Source organism: Podarcis bocagei (assembly GCF_964188305.1).
Source record: "Podarcis bocagei genome assembly, chromosome: 1".
Classification (NCBI taxonomy): domain Eukaryota; kingdom Metazoa; phylum Chordata; class Lepidosauria; order Squamata; family Lacertidae; genus Podarcis; species Podarcis bocagei.
In genome coordinates, this window is record NC_138125.1 from 141,552,453 (window position 1) to 141,571,118 (window position 18,666).

At 48.4% G+C, this 18,666-nt stretch overlaps 1 protein-coding gene across 14 annotated transcripts in view; it reads right to left on the reverse strand.

The window, feature by feature from the left end:
* The window catches only part of UNC80 (unc-80 homolog, NALCN channel complex subunit), a 160,464-nt gene that overhangs the window by 66,875 nt on the left and 74,923 nt on the right, over window positions 1-18,666 (reverse strand). For 10 of the 14 annotated variants that reach the window (XM_081189832.1, XM_081189828.1, XM_081189825.1 and 7 more), the window contains 3 exons: window positions 7,850-7,983; window positions 6,379-6,544; window positions 984-1,187 (listed from right to left, as the gene is read on the reverse strand). In XM_081189832.1, the coding sequence (XP_081045958.1) occupies window positions 984-1,187; window positions 6,379-6,544; window positions 7,850-7,983 (504 nt within the window). The remainder of the gene's footprint in view (window positions 1-983; window positions 1,188-6,378; window positions 6,545-7,849; window positions 7,984-18,666) is intronic. The other 4 variants (XM_081189824.1, XM_081189821.1, XM_081189820.1 and 1 more) reach the window with 1 other exon arrangement.

An 18,666-nucleotide genomic window follows, 5' to 3' on the forward strand; every position in this document is an offset into this window, starting at 1 on the left:
AAGAGACATGGCTTACTTCCAATTAGTTCTTCCCTGCCCTTTCTTTAAATGAATATGTAGCTGGCTGAACCCGAATTTCCCTGTGTGGAAGAAAAGAGCATGGGCAATGCCACTGAGACCAGGAGGGTAAGGAGATTCAAGAGCACGATTTATCTCTCCCTGACTTTTCTGTATGTGAAATCTTTGGGAACTAATGTTTTGGAGATTCACAAGCACACATATATTTATATCTCATACACAGCATAATATATACATATTGCATATATACAGCTATATGCACAGTACATAATATTGAGATATGTATATATATATATGTATATATATAAAATACCACAGCTATTATATATGCCATATAGATATATAATATATGGTATTTTTATATATACCGTATTTTTTGCTCTATAAGACGCACCAGACCACAAGATGCACCTAGTTTTTGGAGGAGGAAAACAAGAAAAAAAATATTCTGAATCTCAGAAGCCAGAACAGCAAGAGGGATCACTGCAGAGTGAAAGCAGCGATCCCTCTTGCTGTTCTGGCTTCTGGGATAGCTGCGCAGCCTGCATTCGCTCCATAAGACGCACACACATTTCCCCTTACTTTTTAGGAGGGAAAAAGTGAGTCTTATAGAGCAAAAAATACGGTACCTTTCTAAGCATGGCATGCATTGGGTTGGCAGTCAGGAAAATGCCTGTATAGTGAGTCCATGCACCAAACGTTTAGATTTTTAAAACTTAGCATCCTTTGAGTGGAACAGATCTGACTACCTCGTGTACCAATGGCAGGACTCAATCTCTGCTCTTGCCATGTATTTAAATCATGCAAAAAGTGTGAACTTCTCCTTACTTCAGCTGAAATAACTGGAGGGTCTGCCTAGCCTACAAGCCCTTTTCCTGCTTCCCTAGACCTGCCTGAGTTGCTTCCAGGCTCAAGATGCTGCCTCATCATCCCGCTCCCTTTTTAGCCCAGCTCATCTATGTTACCTATGTCAGTGACAGTGTCCCTGCTGTGGGACAGCTGCAGCTCCTCATTCTCAGACTCTGAGTCCTGACGTGATAACTTGGTGCTCTTTAGGCTGCCGGCCCGGCGAATGCTGGACAGGGAACCCCCTTTCTTCACCCGGAAACTGCGGGTTCCTTTAATCTGGAGCAAGCGGGAGCCTCCTATCCTGATCTTCCTGCTGGGAACTGTATTAAAAGAATAAGAAAGGACTTTTTCCCCCTTAGGTTTCCCCATTTAAAAATTATAATTGTATTTTAAATATAGATATATATATATATAGTTATATTCCTACCCCTCCATCCCCCCATCCTGCATTGCAGAGCCTTTCCTTCTCTCAAGGAAGACTGGCCAGAGGCTCCCTCCAAAGCCAATGCCAATGCAGCTCTATTAATCATCCAGTAAGGGATACCTTGGCAAAGATGCGACATATTTCTTGCCTGTTACTCAGATTAATTATTATCCTTCAATTGAGTCATTAGTATCATGAAAATGCAGTGCAAGAGGCACTGTTGGAAACCCCATAGCTAAACAATCAAAGCTACAATTTGTGCTCCCCCACCCCCCTCAAAAAACCCCATGTTGCTCCAGATTTATTCTTCAGCAATATGACGAGAGACAACTTCTATCCTCCAGCTGTTTTGGGACTACAACTCCCATCATCCCTAGCTTAATAGGACCAGTGGTCAGGGATGATGTAGCCCCAAAACAGCTGGAGGGCCTGATTTACACCATTGCATCTACATCAATTGCTGGCTACCAATGACTGAGTTGTAGACAAGATGCCAGGGGCAAACCTATCCTCCTGCTAGCAGAAGGTTGTTTAAATCTTGTTATAGAATCACAGTGTTCAATCATGCAGCATTCATGATTGTAAATAGGCAGCCTGCTTTCTGAAGCTAAGAGTCTACTTTGCTTGCCCAGTTTCGGTATTACCTTTGAACAGATCGCTGTTTTTGTATATTAAACTTCACCAGAATTTTACAGAAAAAGCAATAACATGTAGTCCAACTCCTTTCAGCAGCTTTTGGGCATTAAAGACATCTGTGGATGCTGAGGTTTTGTGTGTGTGTGTGTGTGTGTGTGTGTGTGTGTGTGTGTTTAAATGAGCACAAAGATATGGAATGGTCTGAAGCACCAGTCATTTACACATTGTTTTCCACTCAGCTTTAAGGCAGTACATGACATTATGCAAGTCCAAATGTTGCAACACTTAACTGAACATCTACTTAAGATGAACATACTGCACAGGTGCAATGTAGATAAATGATAGCTGTCACGTTTTGAGCAGGGGCAGGCCAGAGAAATGTGCAGTGGTGAGAAGAGATATGTCTAAATTCAACAAAAAATGGGTTTGGGAGTATCCTTCTGATTTCTAGACACACTGACACTCTGCCATGTTGAATGCGCAGTTCTGCTCAGAGGTGTTCCAGGCTCTAGCATTATTGTCTTAGTTATGTTTTGCATTTAACTGTGTTTGCATTTTAGAGCTACCACAATTAGGGGAATGTTTTTGAATGACTTGGAAACAGGTCATGTGATACACTGCCAGAGAGATAATCACAAAGAATTTTGAGCAGTGCCTTAAAAAACCTAAAATATTCATTATGGACCACAGTCCTCTTCATCTGATGCCTGAAGTCAAGAGGACTTGATACTCCCCAAAAAGTCATGTCTAGTTGATAAAGGTTTTTGTAGCAACGACTTTAAGAAACTACAAGGCAGAAGTCTTTATTGTTTTGTGATGGACTGGAAGCTAAAATTCAGTTTGCTTGATGGTTAGTGCTGGTTAAGATCTCCTGTAATGAAAAACTATTTCTAGGAAACATGTTAACAACAAGAACAACAACAAGAACAACAGCAGCATCCTGCAGAGACTAATATGAGCAAGGCACAACAAACTGAGTAAAACTTATAGTCCTCCGTATGCTGATCGGAATGTAAAATGCTCCAATTGCTTTATAATTTGCATTGCACTGGCTAACAACCTTACAAAATATGTCACTGTTATTCCTATTTATCCAGACCAAAAAAACAACAATTTAAAAAAATGGGAGCGAGAGTATGACATGCAATGTCATCTATTGACTCAGTCTTGCAATGCTGTGCAAGATTTATACTAGCTGGTCATGACTTCCCCCAAATAATCTACAATAGACAACACTGTGGTAGTAAAGTACACGGCTTAGTTCACAATAATAAATATATTTTCCAAGACTACTAATTAGCCCTAACTAGTATATCTACATCAGGACCCACCTTTCAGTGACTGTAAAAACATAGCTTTTGCATAGTTTTAAAAACACACCTTGGTTGCCCAATCAATGAAAAGTTATTATCATACAAGTGAGGTGAATGTTGTGTGAAAGGAAGAAACAGGTTAATGGTTTTCAAAGTGATTTGAAGCCTGTCCTTGTCACTGCAGATGAGAAAAATCAGATAACAGATTTTAGCTGAACAATAACAAGAGATGCCTTTGTCAAGATCTGCAAATGTTGTTACCTTTAAATTTGAGAAAAGAATAATTTAAATTATAAAACAATTGAATATGTTCATCATAGTCAATTCCAAAGTGTGATAAAGCATCTTACTAACAATCTACCATCTGCAATCTAGTCTTACATACAGAAATCCCTTGCGCCACAACAAAATTCTGAACAGGTTTTTTTACATGGGACTGCATTTTAGCAATTGTTAGGCAACACATTAAAGCTCCTTTTACTGAAAGCATGATTGTATTACATTCTGATGTGTGTTTGCTGAACTGATCTATTTTACTGAATTTACATTATATACATTTTTATTGTTACTTTCTATTCTTATGTTGCCTTGTTGGGTAATTTTAGTAAAAATAGGCAATTGATAATTAATTCAGAACTAAACAATGTGAGCAGCTATGCTGGGAAGAGAAAAATTCAATGCTAAAATGATGGGAAAGGTAGATTCTAGAAATCTGGCTGCATTTCCAGAATCACATACACAGAAAGTGTTGTGATGCCTTCAAGAGAATTAGTGGCTAGTACTGAACTGAGTGAGTTTCTCCTAGCTCACATCAGTTACTCCCTCAGAATCATGAGGAAGTTCCACTTATTTCTGAGGAAATCAAAATCCTGCTCCTTCCCTCCCATGTATTTTTTCTCCAGCTCAGATTAAAACCTGAGCTGGAAAATAATTCAGAGGCTATGAAACTCATCTCAAAGTAGAGTTGAGTATTGCAAACCTCCAAAAACTCATACAAGTCACTACTACTGATAGTCTCTATCATATTAGCCTATGCTCTGGTCCCAAATTCAAGCATGGGCTTCTCTAACAAAAGAAGAAGAAGAAAGGGAAAGGGGGTGGGAGAAAATCACAAGTAGCTTGATTGTGAAAGACGACTGCCTGGGTCCTCAGAAAACCATTACAAGTCTGTGACTATGCCCAAAACACCTGCAATGCTATGCCATGCCACGTATAATTTGCATACTGAATTTGCACTGTTGCTCTGTATGGTTTTACATATGGTATCTTCATAGAGAGCTGCGTGAGAACAACTGATGTGGATAATAAATACACCAAAAAGGTTCCATAGCACACCTATTGTTCAAAGAGACTATTAGAAAGATAGGTGTGTATGCTACTCATCCATGCAAGTCATCTTCAAGTACATCTGTAAACATGGAAGAGACTCATAGGAATTTGCAAATAATAATGTAAAAAGCACACAGATACTAGACCACTGATGCAGCTCAATGTAGCTATATTTAGAATATTTAATTATATCTTTAAATAAATTGGTGTTATGCAGATTTTGAAAAACCTGTAATGTATGCAAATAACATAATGCAGGAAGCACCTGGGGTTCTTCTACTTGATTTGATTGGGGATTTGTAATGATGACAGGATATCAACAGTATCTACTAACGTGAAAGAAAGATAAAACATATAGTATGCAATTCTGCCAAGAGAAGATGACTTCACAGAGATTAGAAACCAATTTCCTATGTAAATCAGAAGCCAATCACAGGCAAAGTGATGCTTTCAAAAAATTTACAATGAACAGACTTGTGACAAAAAACAAATAAATAAGAGAAATTCATTGCTCACTGCCATAAAACAGGATCTCTCTGTTGGTTTAAAAAAGCTATTCTGAAAAGCCAACAGCTTAACTGTGCCAGTTCAGAGGCAAAGAAACTAGAGACACATCTCCATGGCCACAGTTGTGTGGAGGAAGTAATGTCTGGACCAGGATGACCATGTTCGTCAAGCACTGCTTCCTGGTGATCTGCCCAAATGCAACAGGTATTAAATGGGTTTCCGTGTTTACACAAACCACTATTAGGCAATGGTGTTTCATCAGCATGGTAGTGCTGTGTCTGGTGTTACTACTCCATGCAACCATACTCATGGAGAGTTTTAGAATATTTGAACCTACACTGGTGGAGATCTTAAGCATTAACTTGAAAGTGTACTCTACTTAAGTACTTACTTCCACCTAAATATGTTGAGAATTGTAGGGCGGGACTGTACAACTTGTGAGTTAATAAGATGAGCAAACCCTGTTTCTGCAATTCCCAAGGCAGGTTTATCAAGCCCTTGGACAGGGGGCAGGGGCAGTGTCACCATATATGGTTCAAGGGCTGCATCTGGTTTCATGCATTGTGAAGTCCCGTGCTGAGGAGTTTAAGACTGAGTTATATACTTCTAAGTGGGGTTCTGCTATCTTGGAAGGACAGAAATCATGGCAGGGATGACTGGAAGCAATAGGTAGGAACAAATTATAGCTGCCTCGTTATCTTGTGCACCAGACATCTGTCATATACAGAAGTGTATGAAAGAGACAGGATGTTTGGAAACCAGGTTTTCAAACAGATTCGAGCTAGGAAGGGTGATTTGCCAGGTACTTGCTGGAGTCTCAAGAAAGCAGCCAAATAATATAGTCAGTGTCTCCAAAGACTTACAGTTCTTCATGGCAGCAAAGCCTGCTGCTCCTTTGAAATCCCTAATTTCTACATTGTGAGACTTCAAAAAAGTAAACAGCTTGCTGTTTCAATTTTCTATGCTACATCTCATACCCTGAACTATTACTTATTGTCCAAAATAGTGTTGTATAAGTAACTGTTAATTGTATTTTGTATTGCAACACTTGAACCAAGAGGCTGTTTTTGTGTGCATGCGCACGTGTGCATGAAATGGCATTACAATGATAGACACTCTGCTGGCTTTAGCAACCACAGTGAGTTATGCCTTAAGAGTAAACATATTTTGGGGCTAGTGATGGTTCAGCCTTGTGGCTCCATAGCTTCCCGTTTCTTAAAACAATTTCGAAAGTTAGGACATAGAAGTCCAGCGCTAAACAATAGACCTGGAAAAAGTTTGAAGCTTTAGTAGGCAACAAACCTTTCTTCTCTTCACAACCTGTGTCAGATTTCAGGGTATGACTGCTGCTGTGCAAGGAATCTTTTGAATCTTCATTTTCATCCAGAACCCCAGCAAAGCTGATCTTCCTCTCATACCTGTGCCGATCCATCTCAGGGTCCAAACGCAACCTGCAACTCTCCAGGTCCTAAAATATTACATGAACCACAGAAGCACGTGAATATCATGGGTACCAAGTTTTATTCTAATGTTAAGGAAAAGACCAACAAACTCAATCAGAAAGGTTGTTTTCTCCATTTGTATCTTCTAACCTCTCACTTGTTTCATCAAGGAGCTTAGAGCAGTGCACATAGGGACATCTCAATTTACCCTGGTAGTAACCACAAGGAATAGGTTAAGTTGACAATGCATTTTATTGCTAGCCACCTATATCTAATTTTACTCGATACTGTTTTTATTAAATGTTACTTATGCAATGTTGCATTGCTTTTCACATGTTTATTGTAAGTTGCTGTTGTGATCACTTGCCCTGCAAGTCAGAGTAGAAACTAAAATAATAATAATGATGATGATGAAGATGATGATGGCTGTGCCCAGTGTTAGCCAGTGAGTTTCACAGTGTGGCAGAGATTTGAATCCAGGTTTCCCTAGCTCCAAGTACATACACTGTCTCCTACACCACACTGATCAGGGCTGGCCCAGGTCATTTTGCTGCTAGAGGCAAAGAAGAAAATGCTGCCCCTCCAGTCCTCTGCCTCCTCCTCTCCCGCTGAACCACCCACCCGCCAAGTGGGTGAGAGAGTCTGTTCGCTTCTCACGAATTGTCAGGGACTGGTTGGATGAGGAAGAGTGGGGGCAGCCAGTGGTCCAGGAGGCACCTGTGGGGTAAGGGGACTTTGAGCCAGGTTCAGACTGGCAGGACAGAGAGGAATCATCGGCAGAGTGTGCTGGTGAAAGGGAGAGTCTTGAGGTAGGTAGCCACAGACACTGATAGAGAAGGAGAAGGAGCTGTGTCTCCTGCTCTGCAATACAGCTCGTTCCCCATCCCCACTGTACTGTACTGTACTGACTCAACTCGTTCCCCATCCCCACCCTCAGCACAGGAACGAAGAGTCCAGAAAAAGCTGAAACAGTTAAGAAAAGCTGAGTCACAATGAAAAAAAATGCATGGAGGGAGGATGAATAGGGGACAGAAGGGGCAGGAACTTTAGCTTCTGCAACTGACCTGCTTAACTGATGGAAGTGCTGGGTGCTAACTCTTTGACCTCGGAGCAATAAAGTTAATCACTGCAAGCATTGTGCCTGGTCTGCTTACAGCATCAGACAACAGACGGAGGGGCCTTTCTGGCAGCCTGACAAGAATTTAACAATAGATTTCTTCAGCTACTCAGCTGATTTTCTGGTTTCCCCCTCCAATTCTGCAACTTGTGCTTATTCTTTCTTTTTCCATGTCCTAGATTGTCTCCAAAGTAAATTCCTGCCTTTTGCTCACCACAAGAGGCTCCGTCCGCGGCCTGGGCATGTAGGGAAAGGTCTCTCGAAGGAATGTGGTGATCTCCAGGAGGAGCTGACATGCTGCCATCTTCAGTGCAAAAGGACAGCAACATTTGGTGGGGTTCACAGTACCTAAGAAGTGACATTTATATATAGACTGGTTTTATTAAAAATAGCACTAGGAAAAATACATATTTAAAAACAGATGGACAGCACCACACATGGTACACAATACAAGCTGCATATGGAACACTATGGCCTCCTTGCACTATTCTTCTATTTTTACTAACAATCTCATTTGCTGTTATTGCCAGGTAAAGGTACCCCTGCCCGTACGGGCCAGTCTTGCCAGACTCTAGGGTTGTGCACTCATCTCACTCTATAGGCCAAGAGCCAGCGCTGTCCGCAGACACTTCTGGGTCACGTGGCCAGCGTGACAAGCTGCATCTGGCGAGCCAGCGCGGCACACGGAAACACCGTTTACCTTCCCGCTATAAAGCAGTCCCTATTTATCTACTTGCACCCGGGGGTGCTTTCGAACTGCTAGGCTGGCAGGCGCTGGGACCGAACGACGGGAGCGCACCCCGCCGCGGGGATTCGAACCGCCGACCATGCGATCGGCAGGTCCTAGGCGCTGAGGTTTTACCCACAGCGCCACCCGCGTCCCTTATTGCCAGGTAGCACTGGCAATTCAACAACAACAGGATTTCAGTGGTCTCAAAATCAAACTGTTCTATGAATACTGATGCTGAAATGCATACACTTAGACCCTGCTCACACATTTTTCTCAGAGCAGAAATGTCACACATTTTTTTCAGAGCAGAGGACCACCAGAGGGCAGAGGCACTGGGTTCTGCGTGACTGGGTTCCACGTGACTTCACACACGTGAAGTCACACACATCGGGAGGAGGCCATGAGGCTCAGGGAGGCCTGTCGCCAGGCGGTAGGCCCAACGAGGCCTTCTGCCGCCACGGAGAGGCCCAGAGGGCCCAGCCCCTCAAGACAGTGGGGTCTCATCCCCATAGTTGGCGCCTGTGCCAGAGGGTGTGGCTGCTTTTCTCACCCACACTCACCCAAACCCAGTGCTGCTCTTATCTCTTCCCCTGCATAAAGAAAAGCAACTGGGAAGGAGGGGGAGATGCTATTGGTAAAATAAAAAAATTAAAAAATGGAAGAAAAATCCCCATAGCTTTTCATCACAACTAGATTAGGCCTCGGATATTCCTATCATATATTACAGTGATGGAATAATTAACTGAAAAATATGTTATTGAACAAACTGACCAACAGCAAAACTGCAGTTGTTTTAGGTAGGATAGAAAGGATAAGATTTCTGTATTTTCGTTTCTGTTATATTAGCGAATGTTTACCATGCAAATCTTATGCCACATAACACGGGGGCGGGGGCGGGGTGGGGAATGGGACTCTGACTGATACTCAGTACCAGGCTTTCTCAACCTTTGGCCCCCCAGGTGCTGTTTGACTACAACTCCCACCATCCCTATGTTATGTTGGACTACAACTCCCATCATCCCTAGCCAACAGGACCAGTAGTCAGAGATGATGGGAAGTGTAGTCCAACATAACATAGGGATGATGGGAGTTGTAGTTGGACAACAGCTGGGGACCAAAGGTTGAGAAAAGCTGTACTACACTGTTGAATACTTAGAACCACTATGCAGGAAATGCATATCTACTACATGTCGTAGTGAATGCTGTTAACCTTTGAAGGAAGATTTGGTGGCATGGGGCAGACACACAAGGGCCATGGCTTCCTTAATGGGTGCTCACTGCATTTACAGGTGCTCGTCTTCACTTCAGTTCATTGCACTGCTCATATAATGTAATGATGAAGTAGTCTTTGTTTATCAGATGATTGCTGCTTAGTTCCTAGAAGCCTAATGACTGCCCTTTCAGCTATGGCCCTGAGAGAATCAAGAAGGGAGAGGAGGGGAGGCCTGAGCTAAGTAAAGTCTCTCCTCACCTTGCCTAACACTCAACAGTAGTGCCAGATGTGCCCATCAAAAGGACATTGCGTGGACAGGCGGAGTCCCCAGATCCCGCGCGGTGCCCCCCCCGTCATGTGAAATAACGACTCATGACAACGTGCTATGGGATTAAATTGGCCACAACTTTATTAAATTTCAAATGTGGGTAGACCTTGGCTCAGGCATTGGGCGTTCTCCCTCCCCAGTCCCCAGCCGGGGACCTAGGGAGCATCAGGGTTATCCAGTGTGTGTGTGGGGGGGGATGGGCCGGCTCTGGAGAACATATGTTCAAGCAGAGATAGCCGCCCCTGTTACGCCGCCACCGCAGGGGACAGCAATGACGACCTTTCGGCATACGGTCAAAGCCTCCCTTCAGAAACCCCTTTAACGGGGAACCCTGATATCGCCGCCGCAAAGAGGAAGATGGACTAAAGGATTCCGCCCAAGGCCTGATACCGCCAAAGTTGTGACGTTTTGCTACGGGAAAGGCGAAACCTGCCAATGCAGGGAAATTCCTTTCCGGCCCTTTAACAGCGACCTTAACGTAGCAGCGCCCGCATACCTGTGAAGAAAACTTAACCTGCAAATAAGACATTAACTGAGGGTGGGTAGGGTGGGAGAAGCTCTGGAGCCAAGTGAGGATTCCCAGGTAAGATCCTCCCTCTATTGTGTGGGCAGGTAATCCCTCCCCTACCTGGCCTGGACTCCTTGGCGACGCTTCCCCCAGGTGGGATTGGACAACTGACTGAGGTAGGCGGAGACCTCCAGGTATCCCACCTGAGGGAAGGCAAACCAAGCCTATGCTGTTGGAGCCGCTCCAGATCTAGGGGCTGCGCGCGTCCACGCAAAGGGTGGCCCCCGTTTTAAGCGTGGAGCGGTCATTCTGTCACAACTGTCACATCATGGGCCATACATGAGAGTGGGCTCTAGCACATCACCATAGGACTGTCAAGCCAAGCTTCAGGTTTGTCTCGCCTCTGTCCATGACAGATTTAGCCAGTTAGTTCAACTCAATCGATGAAATTAAGCTCCAACCCCCAAATTAGATCTCATCACCTTTTAGGGTTTCTAGGCCTAGGTCCTGAGAGGACCACTCTGCACACAGCTGATATTATCCATGGGCATTCTGTGAGCTTCCTCCCAGGTTAGATTTATGTACAGGTATCCCTCTACTTATGCAGGAGTTGCGTTCTGGGCCCCTGCACACATAAGCAAAAATCGCATAAGTGGGGAGCACCCTCTAAATGTCAATTTCCCCCCTGCTTTCCAGCTCTCTTGGCACACAACTCTCTCTTCTACTAGAATTGAAGTTCTGGGACCAGCTGGAGGATGCACAGAAAAGTAGCTACTGCTCAAACGATTTTTCCACCAAAAGGAAACCAAAGCCAGGTAAGTGCCAAAGCCCTGAACCCTCTCTCCACTTGGGGAAACATGGAATGTGCCAAAATCTCTATGTGCTAACTATTTAAGTCTGAAGACTGCTAGAAGAAATCAGTGTCACTGTAGTTAGTAGGTTAAGAAACAGAGAGTGATAAGAATTGGGTGGGGGGCAGAGTACCAGAATTAGCAAAGCTGGTATATCTGCACACTTCCTTGTTATCCTCCTTTCCCTTTCTTAGCATATGCAACTACAGAGAGCCACTAATTTCTTCAGCCCTTTTCCATGAAGCTTGAAATATGCAGGAAGGCATCTTCACACACAAAAGAGACACCATAGAGCTACAGTCCTTCTCCACACCTCCATTGTCGCGGCCTTCTCTAAAAAGTAGTTCTTCCGAGGGACAATTTATACAAATGAAAGTATGTGTATAAATATTTTTTTCTGAAACTGTCACTAGGAAACTAATAATTCCATTGTGTCTCTAGAAAGTCTAATAGAACATGAAGACATAACAGGCATTTGCAGAGAGGCAGTTCTCTACACACAGCTATCATAATCATAATCAAATTATGCCATGCATTGCAGCACTTGGGGAGAAAAGAATTAGATATTGTCAGAGCTGCTTCCAGATCCTAGCTCACAGAGGATCACGCTAGCCAGCGATCATTAAGTAAAAGTCTTTATTGAGTTACAGTTTCCATTCTCAAGCTGCTGCGTGCAACTCTACGTCTAGTGGTTAGATCGGCGAAGCTCCGTCTGAGTCTCCGCCCCTTGTGCACCAACTTAATATCCTAGCCCTGCTCCACCTTTTCCGCCTGACTGTTCTCCTCTGGGTCCCTCTGCCCCCGGGGTCTCTTCCTTCCGGGATTCTTCTGACGCCGACCCCCCGGAACCTCCTGTCTCCTTGCGCCGGGCTTTAGGACCTGGCTCCCTTTCCGGGCTGCCTACTGCGTCACTTTCCTGTGCATTTGAACTTGGCGCGCGCGCCCAACCTTCCACTTTCCGTCTGACCGTTTCTTCGCTCCCCGATGGAGGTGTGGCCACTCCTGACTCGTGCCCTCCCCCCTGTTGTGAGCTGCCAGCGCTAGATCCCTGGCGCCCTTCCTCTTCCCTGCTCTCTGGCGGTGACGCTGGTCCCGATTTCCAACTGCTCTCCTCTGAGTCCCCTCTGGCTCTATCTTCCTGGGGTGTCCCCCTAGGCTCCCCCCTTGCCCTGGCCACTGGTGCTCCTTTCTGTGAATCTTCTGATTCACTGGAAAGACTCGGAGATCTCGGGTCGTCGTCATCACTCATCTTTTCTTCTGCCTCCTCCCCCTCGCTCTCTGTTTCCTCCCTTGCCCTTGCCTCTGCTCCTGAACCCCTGACATCCATCCCCCCCTCGAAGCCCCCTCTTCCCCCCTCCCCTCCTTCCGGTGCGAGAGCTGGGTGCTGCTGTGTCAGGGGGACGAATGTCGGATACAGTTCGCTTCCCGTGGCGGGCCTCCATCTGAAGTCTTCCGGTTCTTCCTCCCTGCTCTCGTCGACGACGGTCACCTCCGCTTCCATCTCTGTGCCGCCGTGCTCGAAACCTGGGTCGTCCCCGAAAACGTCCATGTCCGTCTCTCCCTCGCTTCCTCCTGGCGGCGTTGCTCGTCCTGGACCCTCCAGCCACTTTCTGCGCCACTGCTCCTCTGGTCTATCGTCCCACCAATACGAGGGTTCTGAGGCAGATCCCGAGGGTGACCCCTCCGGGGAACGGGCGTCTCGTATCGGTTCCTCCTCCGAGTCGAACCCCCGGAACGTGCTGGCTGAAAGCGTGGGCGTGAAAAGCCAGTCGTCGAAAAAGTCTTCTGGCATTGGCCTATGTGGGAAGAGGGCATGAAACTCTTCTTTGAGCAGAGGTTCGTCCAAAGCATAGCCCGGCACCCAGCTGTTCGCACTGGCCGGGGTGCCCTCCTTGGCGAGAAGGTATTCTACCCCCTCTTCCCCGCATCTGGAGTCCAAAATCTCCGTGACTTCGTTGATGCGCTCCTCCTGTGCCACTCCCGCGTGCCCGGTTCTTTCTCTGAGCGGACTCGGTGCCGTTCCTGGTTCCTGAAACCTGTGCGGTGCCTTGTAGGGAGTGAGCACCGATCTGTGGAACACCGGATGCATCCTGGAACCCTCCGGAAGCACCAGCCTGAAAGCCACCGGGTTGACCTGCTCTTCGACTTGGTAGGGCCCCAGTTGCTTATGCCCTAGTTTCTTCTTCGCCAACGACCTGGCCGGCACTGCGTGGGCTGCTAACCAGACCCAGTCACCCACATGGATCTCTTCGCCAACCCTTCTGTGTTTGTCCGCTTGTACCTTGTATGCGTGTTTGGCCAGCTCCAGGTGCCGCCGCAGCTGATTGTGGACCTCCTGCAACTCCGACGCGAACGCATCTGCTGTCTGCGGCTCCCCCTCCCCCATTCTTTCCAGTCCCGGGAAGGTTCTGGGGTGCCTCCCGTTGTTGGCGAAGAACGGCGTGACCCCCGTGGACACGTGCTTCGTGTTGTTGTAGGCGAACTCGGCGAGAGGCAGGTAATCCACCCACGTCGCAGGCTGTTGATTCGCATAACATCTCAGGTACTGCTGCATGATGGCATTGACCCGCTCCGCTTGCCCGTTGGTCTGCGGGTGTCTAGCCGACGCCAGGTTGATCTTGACGTTCAGGAAGCCCATCAGCTTCTGCCAGAAGTTCGAGATGAACTGTCGCCCTCGGTCGGACAGAATAGACCGCGGCAGACCGTGAACCTTGAACACGTGGTCTATGAACAGTTTGGCGGTTTGTTCCGCCGTGGCCACCTTAGCACACGGAATGAAATGTGCCATCTTGGAGAACAAGTCCACCACCACCAGCACGGCCGTCTTGCCCCTCGAGCTGGGCAGATCCGTGACAAAGTCCAGGGCCACTCTCTCCCATGGTTCGACCGGAGTTTGCAGCGGTTCCAAGAGTCCGGCCGGCGGCCTGTGCACTGGTTTGGCCCTCTGGCAGGTGTCACACCTCGCTACGTAGTCCGCGACTTCCCCTCTCATTCCGGGCCACCAGAAGTCTCTGGCGACTAATTCCACCGTCTTCTCCTTGCCAAAGTGCCCGGCAGTGGGCGCGTCGTGCAGCTGCTGCAGTACCTTAGCGCGAAGTTCGTCTCCCGGCACGTAGATGGCCCCTTTACGGATGAGCAATCCATCTCGCAGCTGGAACTCGTCGGTCGCTGCCGTGCCCCTGTGCACCTCTGCCATCTTTGCTTGCGCGAAGGAGTCATCCTGCAACGCTCGTCGCACCGCCTCCAGGTCAACTGTTGCCGCAGCGCACGCCCACACTGTTGGTGCGAAGATGTGCATGGCGGCCGCTGGCGTTGCCTCCCCCAGATACTGCGGCTTACGGGAGAGAGCATCCGCCATGATGTTGGTGTCCCCCGGGACATACTCTATTCGGAAGTCGAAGTTCGCAAAGAACTCAGCCCAACGTATCTGCCTCTGGTTCAGGAACTGTGCCGTGCGCCAGTGCTCCAGATTCTTGTGGTCCGTGCAGACCTGCACCGTGTGCTTGGCGCCGATCAGGAAGTGCCTCCACGCTTTGAACGCTGCATGAATGGCCAGCAACTCCCTGTCCCAGATGGTGTAGTTCTGTTCGGACTTGCTGAGCTTCCTGGAGTAAAACGCTCCCGGCCTCCAAACCCCCTGCGGGTCTTTCTGCAGCAGGACTGCTCCCACGGCTCTGTCCGAAGCGTCTGTCTCCACCCTCATCGGCCTGCTGGGGTTGACATGAAGCAGCTGCTCTTCCGACGCGAAGAGACGCTTGAGTGCCTGAAAGGACTGCTCCGCCTGCTCTGTCCAGATGAACTTCTTTTTCTTGGAGCTGAGCGTGTCCGTGATGGCCGCTGTCTGCATGGCAAAGCCTTTGATAAACTTGCGATAGAAGTTCGCGAAGCCGACAAACCGTTGGACCTCCTTCCGGTTGCGTGGGCTTTTCCAATCCAACACTGCTCGAACCTTGGCGCTGTCCATGGCGAGCCCCTTGTCAGACAACTTGTAGCCCAGGAAATCCACCTCCGTCACGTCGAATTGGCACTTCTCCAGCTTGGCGTAAAGCCTATGCTGCTGTAGTCTGCTCAGCACTTCCTTGACGTGTCTGTCATGTTCCTGCTGCGATTCCGAAAAGATCAGGATGTCATCCAAGAAACAGACGCACGTCTTGTAGAGGAGCCCGGCCAACACGTGATGCATGAACGCTTGAAAAACGTGGGAGCCATTTTGCAATCCAAAAGGCATAACTCTATATTCGTAGGTGCCCAGGGGCGTGAACATGGCTGTCTTCCACTCATCTCCTTCCCGCATGCGAATGAGGTTGTACGCCCCTCGCAGGTCCAACTTGGTGAACACGCTGCCCTTCCGTACCTTTGCGAGGAGGTCGTCGATTCGAGGCATGGGGAAGTCCGATGGCTTGGTCACACTGTTTAAGATGCGATAGTCCACCACAAGCCTTTTTGGGGGCGTGCCCCGCTTCTTAACAAAGAATACAGGACTGCCCCCCGCTGCCTTGGACTCTCGGATGAAACCGCGCTCCAAATTATGATCTATGAACTCTTTGAGTTCCTGCAGTTCGTCCTCAGACATGGAATACAGCTTCCCTTTGGGCAGCGCCGCCCCCGGCAGCAGGTCAATTTTGCAGTCATATGGTCTGTGGGGGGGTAGCCTGTCTGCCTCCTTCTCGCAGAAAACCTCCAAAAATTCTGCGTACTTGTGGGGAACCGCTTGCAGCGTGCCTAGCTGCAGCTGTGACTCCTCTTCCTCTCCTTCCTGCCGGGGCACGATGCAGTGTTCAGCACAAAAGGAAGAGCCGAAGGTCAGCTGCCTCTGGTACCAAGCCAGCGTTGGGCTGTGCTTGTCCAGCCAACTCATGCCCAATACAATGGGCGTGTCCGATAGTTGAGTGACGTTGAAGCTGATGATTTCCCTGTGATTCCCAAGTCGCATCACCATTGGTGGCGTCTGCTTCACCACTTGCCCCCCTAGCAGCTCCCTGCCATCCACCGTGACAACCTGCAGGGGCAGCGTGGCAGGCAGCAACTGTATAGCGTGCCGGTCGACAAAGTCCTGCCCTATAAAGTCCGCATTGCTTCCTGAGTCAATGGTGATTGGCACGTCCATGGTGATTCCATTGGGCAGCTGGAGCGATGCGGTGAGCCTCACTACTGGTTTGGGCGGGAGGGGGTCCATGGGCTGTAAAATCTCTGGGGACTTCTTCACTGACACGTCTGGCTGGGCCCCAGTGCCTCTTCCTCCAGCCAGACTCCGTCGTTTCCCTGCTGCGTTGCTGCAGTTACCATTGCTGAGGCTGCAGTGTGCTGGTGGAGCCTCCGGGGACACTCTTTCGCCATATGCTGCGGATCATCGCAGATGTAACACTTCCTGTTCCCTCTAGGAGGCTTCGCTTTCACTGCTGCCGGTGCTAGGGCTCTGGCTGCTGACTGAGCCCTTGCACTTCCAACCTCCATAGGTTCGGTCCCTCCTCCAGGCGGAGGCGTGGATTGCGCACGCGCTGCTTCTCTGGGAAGGAAGGAGGAGCCCCTGGCTGGTTCGCGCCCTCCACGCCCTTCGTCCCTGCTCCACGGACGTTCTTCCAGCCGCACCCCCACCGCCAGCGCCCTCTGAACGATCTCCTGCGTGGTCCGGGGTCTCTCCCCCCTCGCAATTTCATCTTTAACCGAGCCGTGCAATCCCTCCCAAAACAGGTCTCTTACCGGAGCCGAATCTCTGTCCCATTCCAGGGCACTGACCAAAGCGAAAAAGCGGGCATGGTACTGCCTTACGCTAGCCCTCCCTTGCTTCAGTCCATGTATCTGCTGCCGAGCAAGATCCACGTCAATGCTTGATAAAAAGCACCCATCCATCGCTTTAATAAAGGCATCCGCATTTTGGAGCGCCGGATCCTTATCCCTCCACAAATTGCACAGCCATGCTTTAGCATCTCCATGCAAATGGGACATGATGAATCCCACTTTCTCTTGTTCATCTCTAAAGTCTTTGTTCAGCAGTTGCAGTGCACACATTACATCTGCTCTAAAGTTGGGGTACTGTTGCAGGTTCCCATCGAAGTGAGAGACCAGACCGCCTGTTCGTCTCCCCAACCCAATTCCCTCCTGTTTGGGTGTCAGTTGCCCTTGCTTCGTAAGCATGTCCAACCTGACCTGGAGATCCCTGTAGGCGGCAGCTGCCTCCTCCTCTCTCTTCCTGGATGCGAGAGCCTCGGCATTCAGTTGTGACACTGCTTCTCTGAGTTCCGCTATCTGCTGCTCAGCCGTCATGTTGTCTGCCGTTCGTGAGCTCGCTAGTAGGCACCCGCTTTCTCTCCTCTCCTTGAGGCCGTAGATGCCCACAATTAGAGACGGAGCTTACTGTCAGAGCTGCTTCCAGATCCTAGCTCACAGAGGATCACGCTAGCCAGCGATCATTAAGTAAAAGTCTTTATTGAGTTACAGTTTCCATTCTCAAGCTGCTGCGTGCAACTCTACGTCTAGTGGTTAGATCGGCGAAGCTCCGTCTGAGTCTCCGCCCCTTGTGCACCAACTTAATATCCTAGCCCTGCTCCACCTTTTCCGCCTGACTGTTCTCCTCTGGGTCCCTCTGCCCCCCGGGGTCTCTTCCTTCCGGGATTCTTCTGACGCCGACCCCCCGGAACCTCCTGTCTCCTTGCGCCGGGCTTTAGGACCTGGCTCCCTTTCCGGGCTGCCTACTGCGTCACTTTCCTGTGCATTTGAACTTGGCGCGCGCGCCCAACCTTCCACTTTCCGTCTGACCGTTTCTTCGCTCCCCGATGGAGGTGTGGCCACTCCTGACTCGTGCCCTCCCCCCTGTTGTGAGCTGCCAGCGCTAGATCCCTGGCGCCCTTCCTCTTCCCTGCTCTCTGGCGGTGACGCTGGTCCCGATTTCCAACTGCTCTCCTCTGAGTCCCCTCTGGCTCTATCTTCCTGGGGTGTCCCCCTAGGCCCCCCCTTGCCCTGGCCACTGGTGCTCCTTTCTGTGAATCTTCTGATTCACTGGAAAGACTCGGAGATCTCGGGTCGTCGTCATCACTCATCTTTTCTTCTGCCTCCTCCCCCTCGCTCTCTGTTTCCTCCCTTACCCTTGCCTCTGCTCCTGAACCCCTGACAGATATGTTCAGGAGGGATGTCAAATTCTAGATGCCCACACCTCTCTGATTTAGATATCCCACTTTGTTCTCTATGTTCACCCATAAAGAAGCAGTCATGCAGCTAGACCTACCTAGTCCCATTAAATATCTCCAATTTTACTCCATTAAATACCTCCAATTTTACTCCATGTAGACAGCAACTTGAGCAATGTTTGCAATGTGAGGGTGAAGATAAAGACCCCTCTACATATCCTCCTGCTTTAAACTTCAAACTATGTCTATGTAAAGAGAGAAGACAACACCTGGCTCC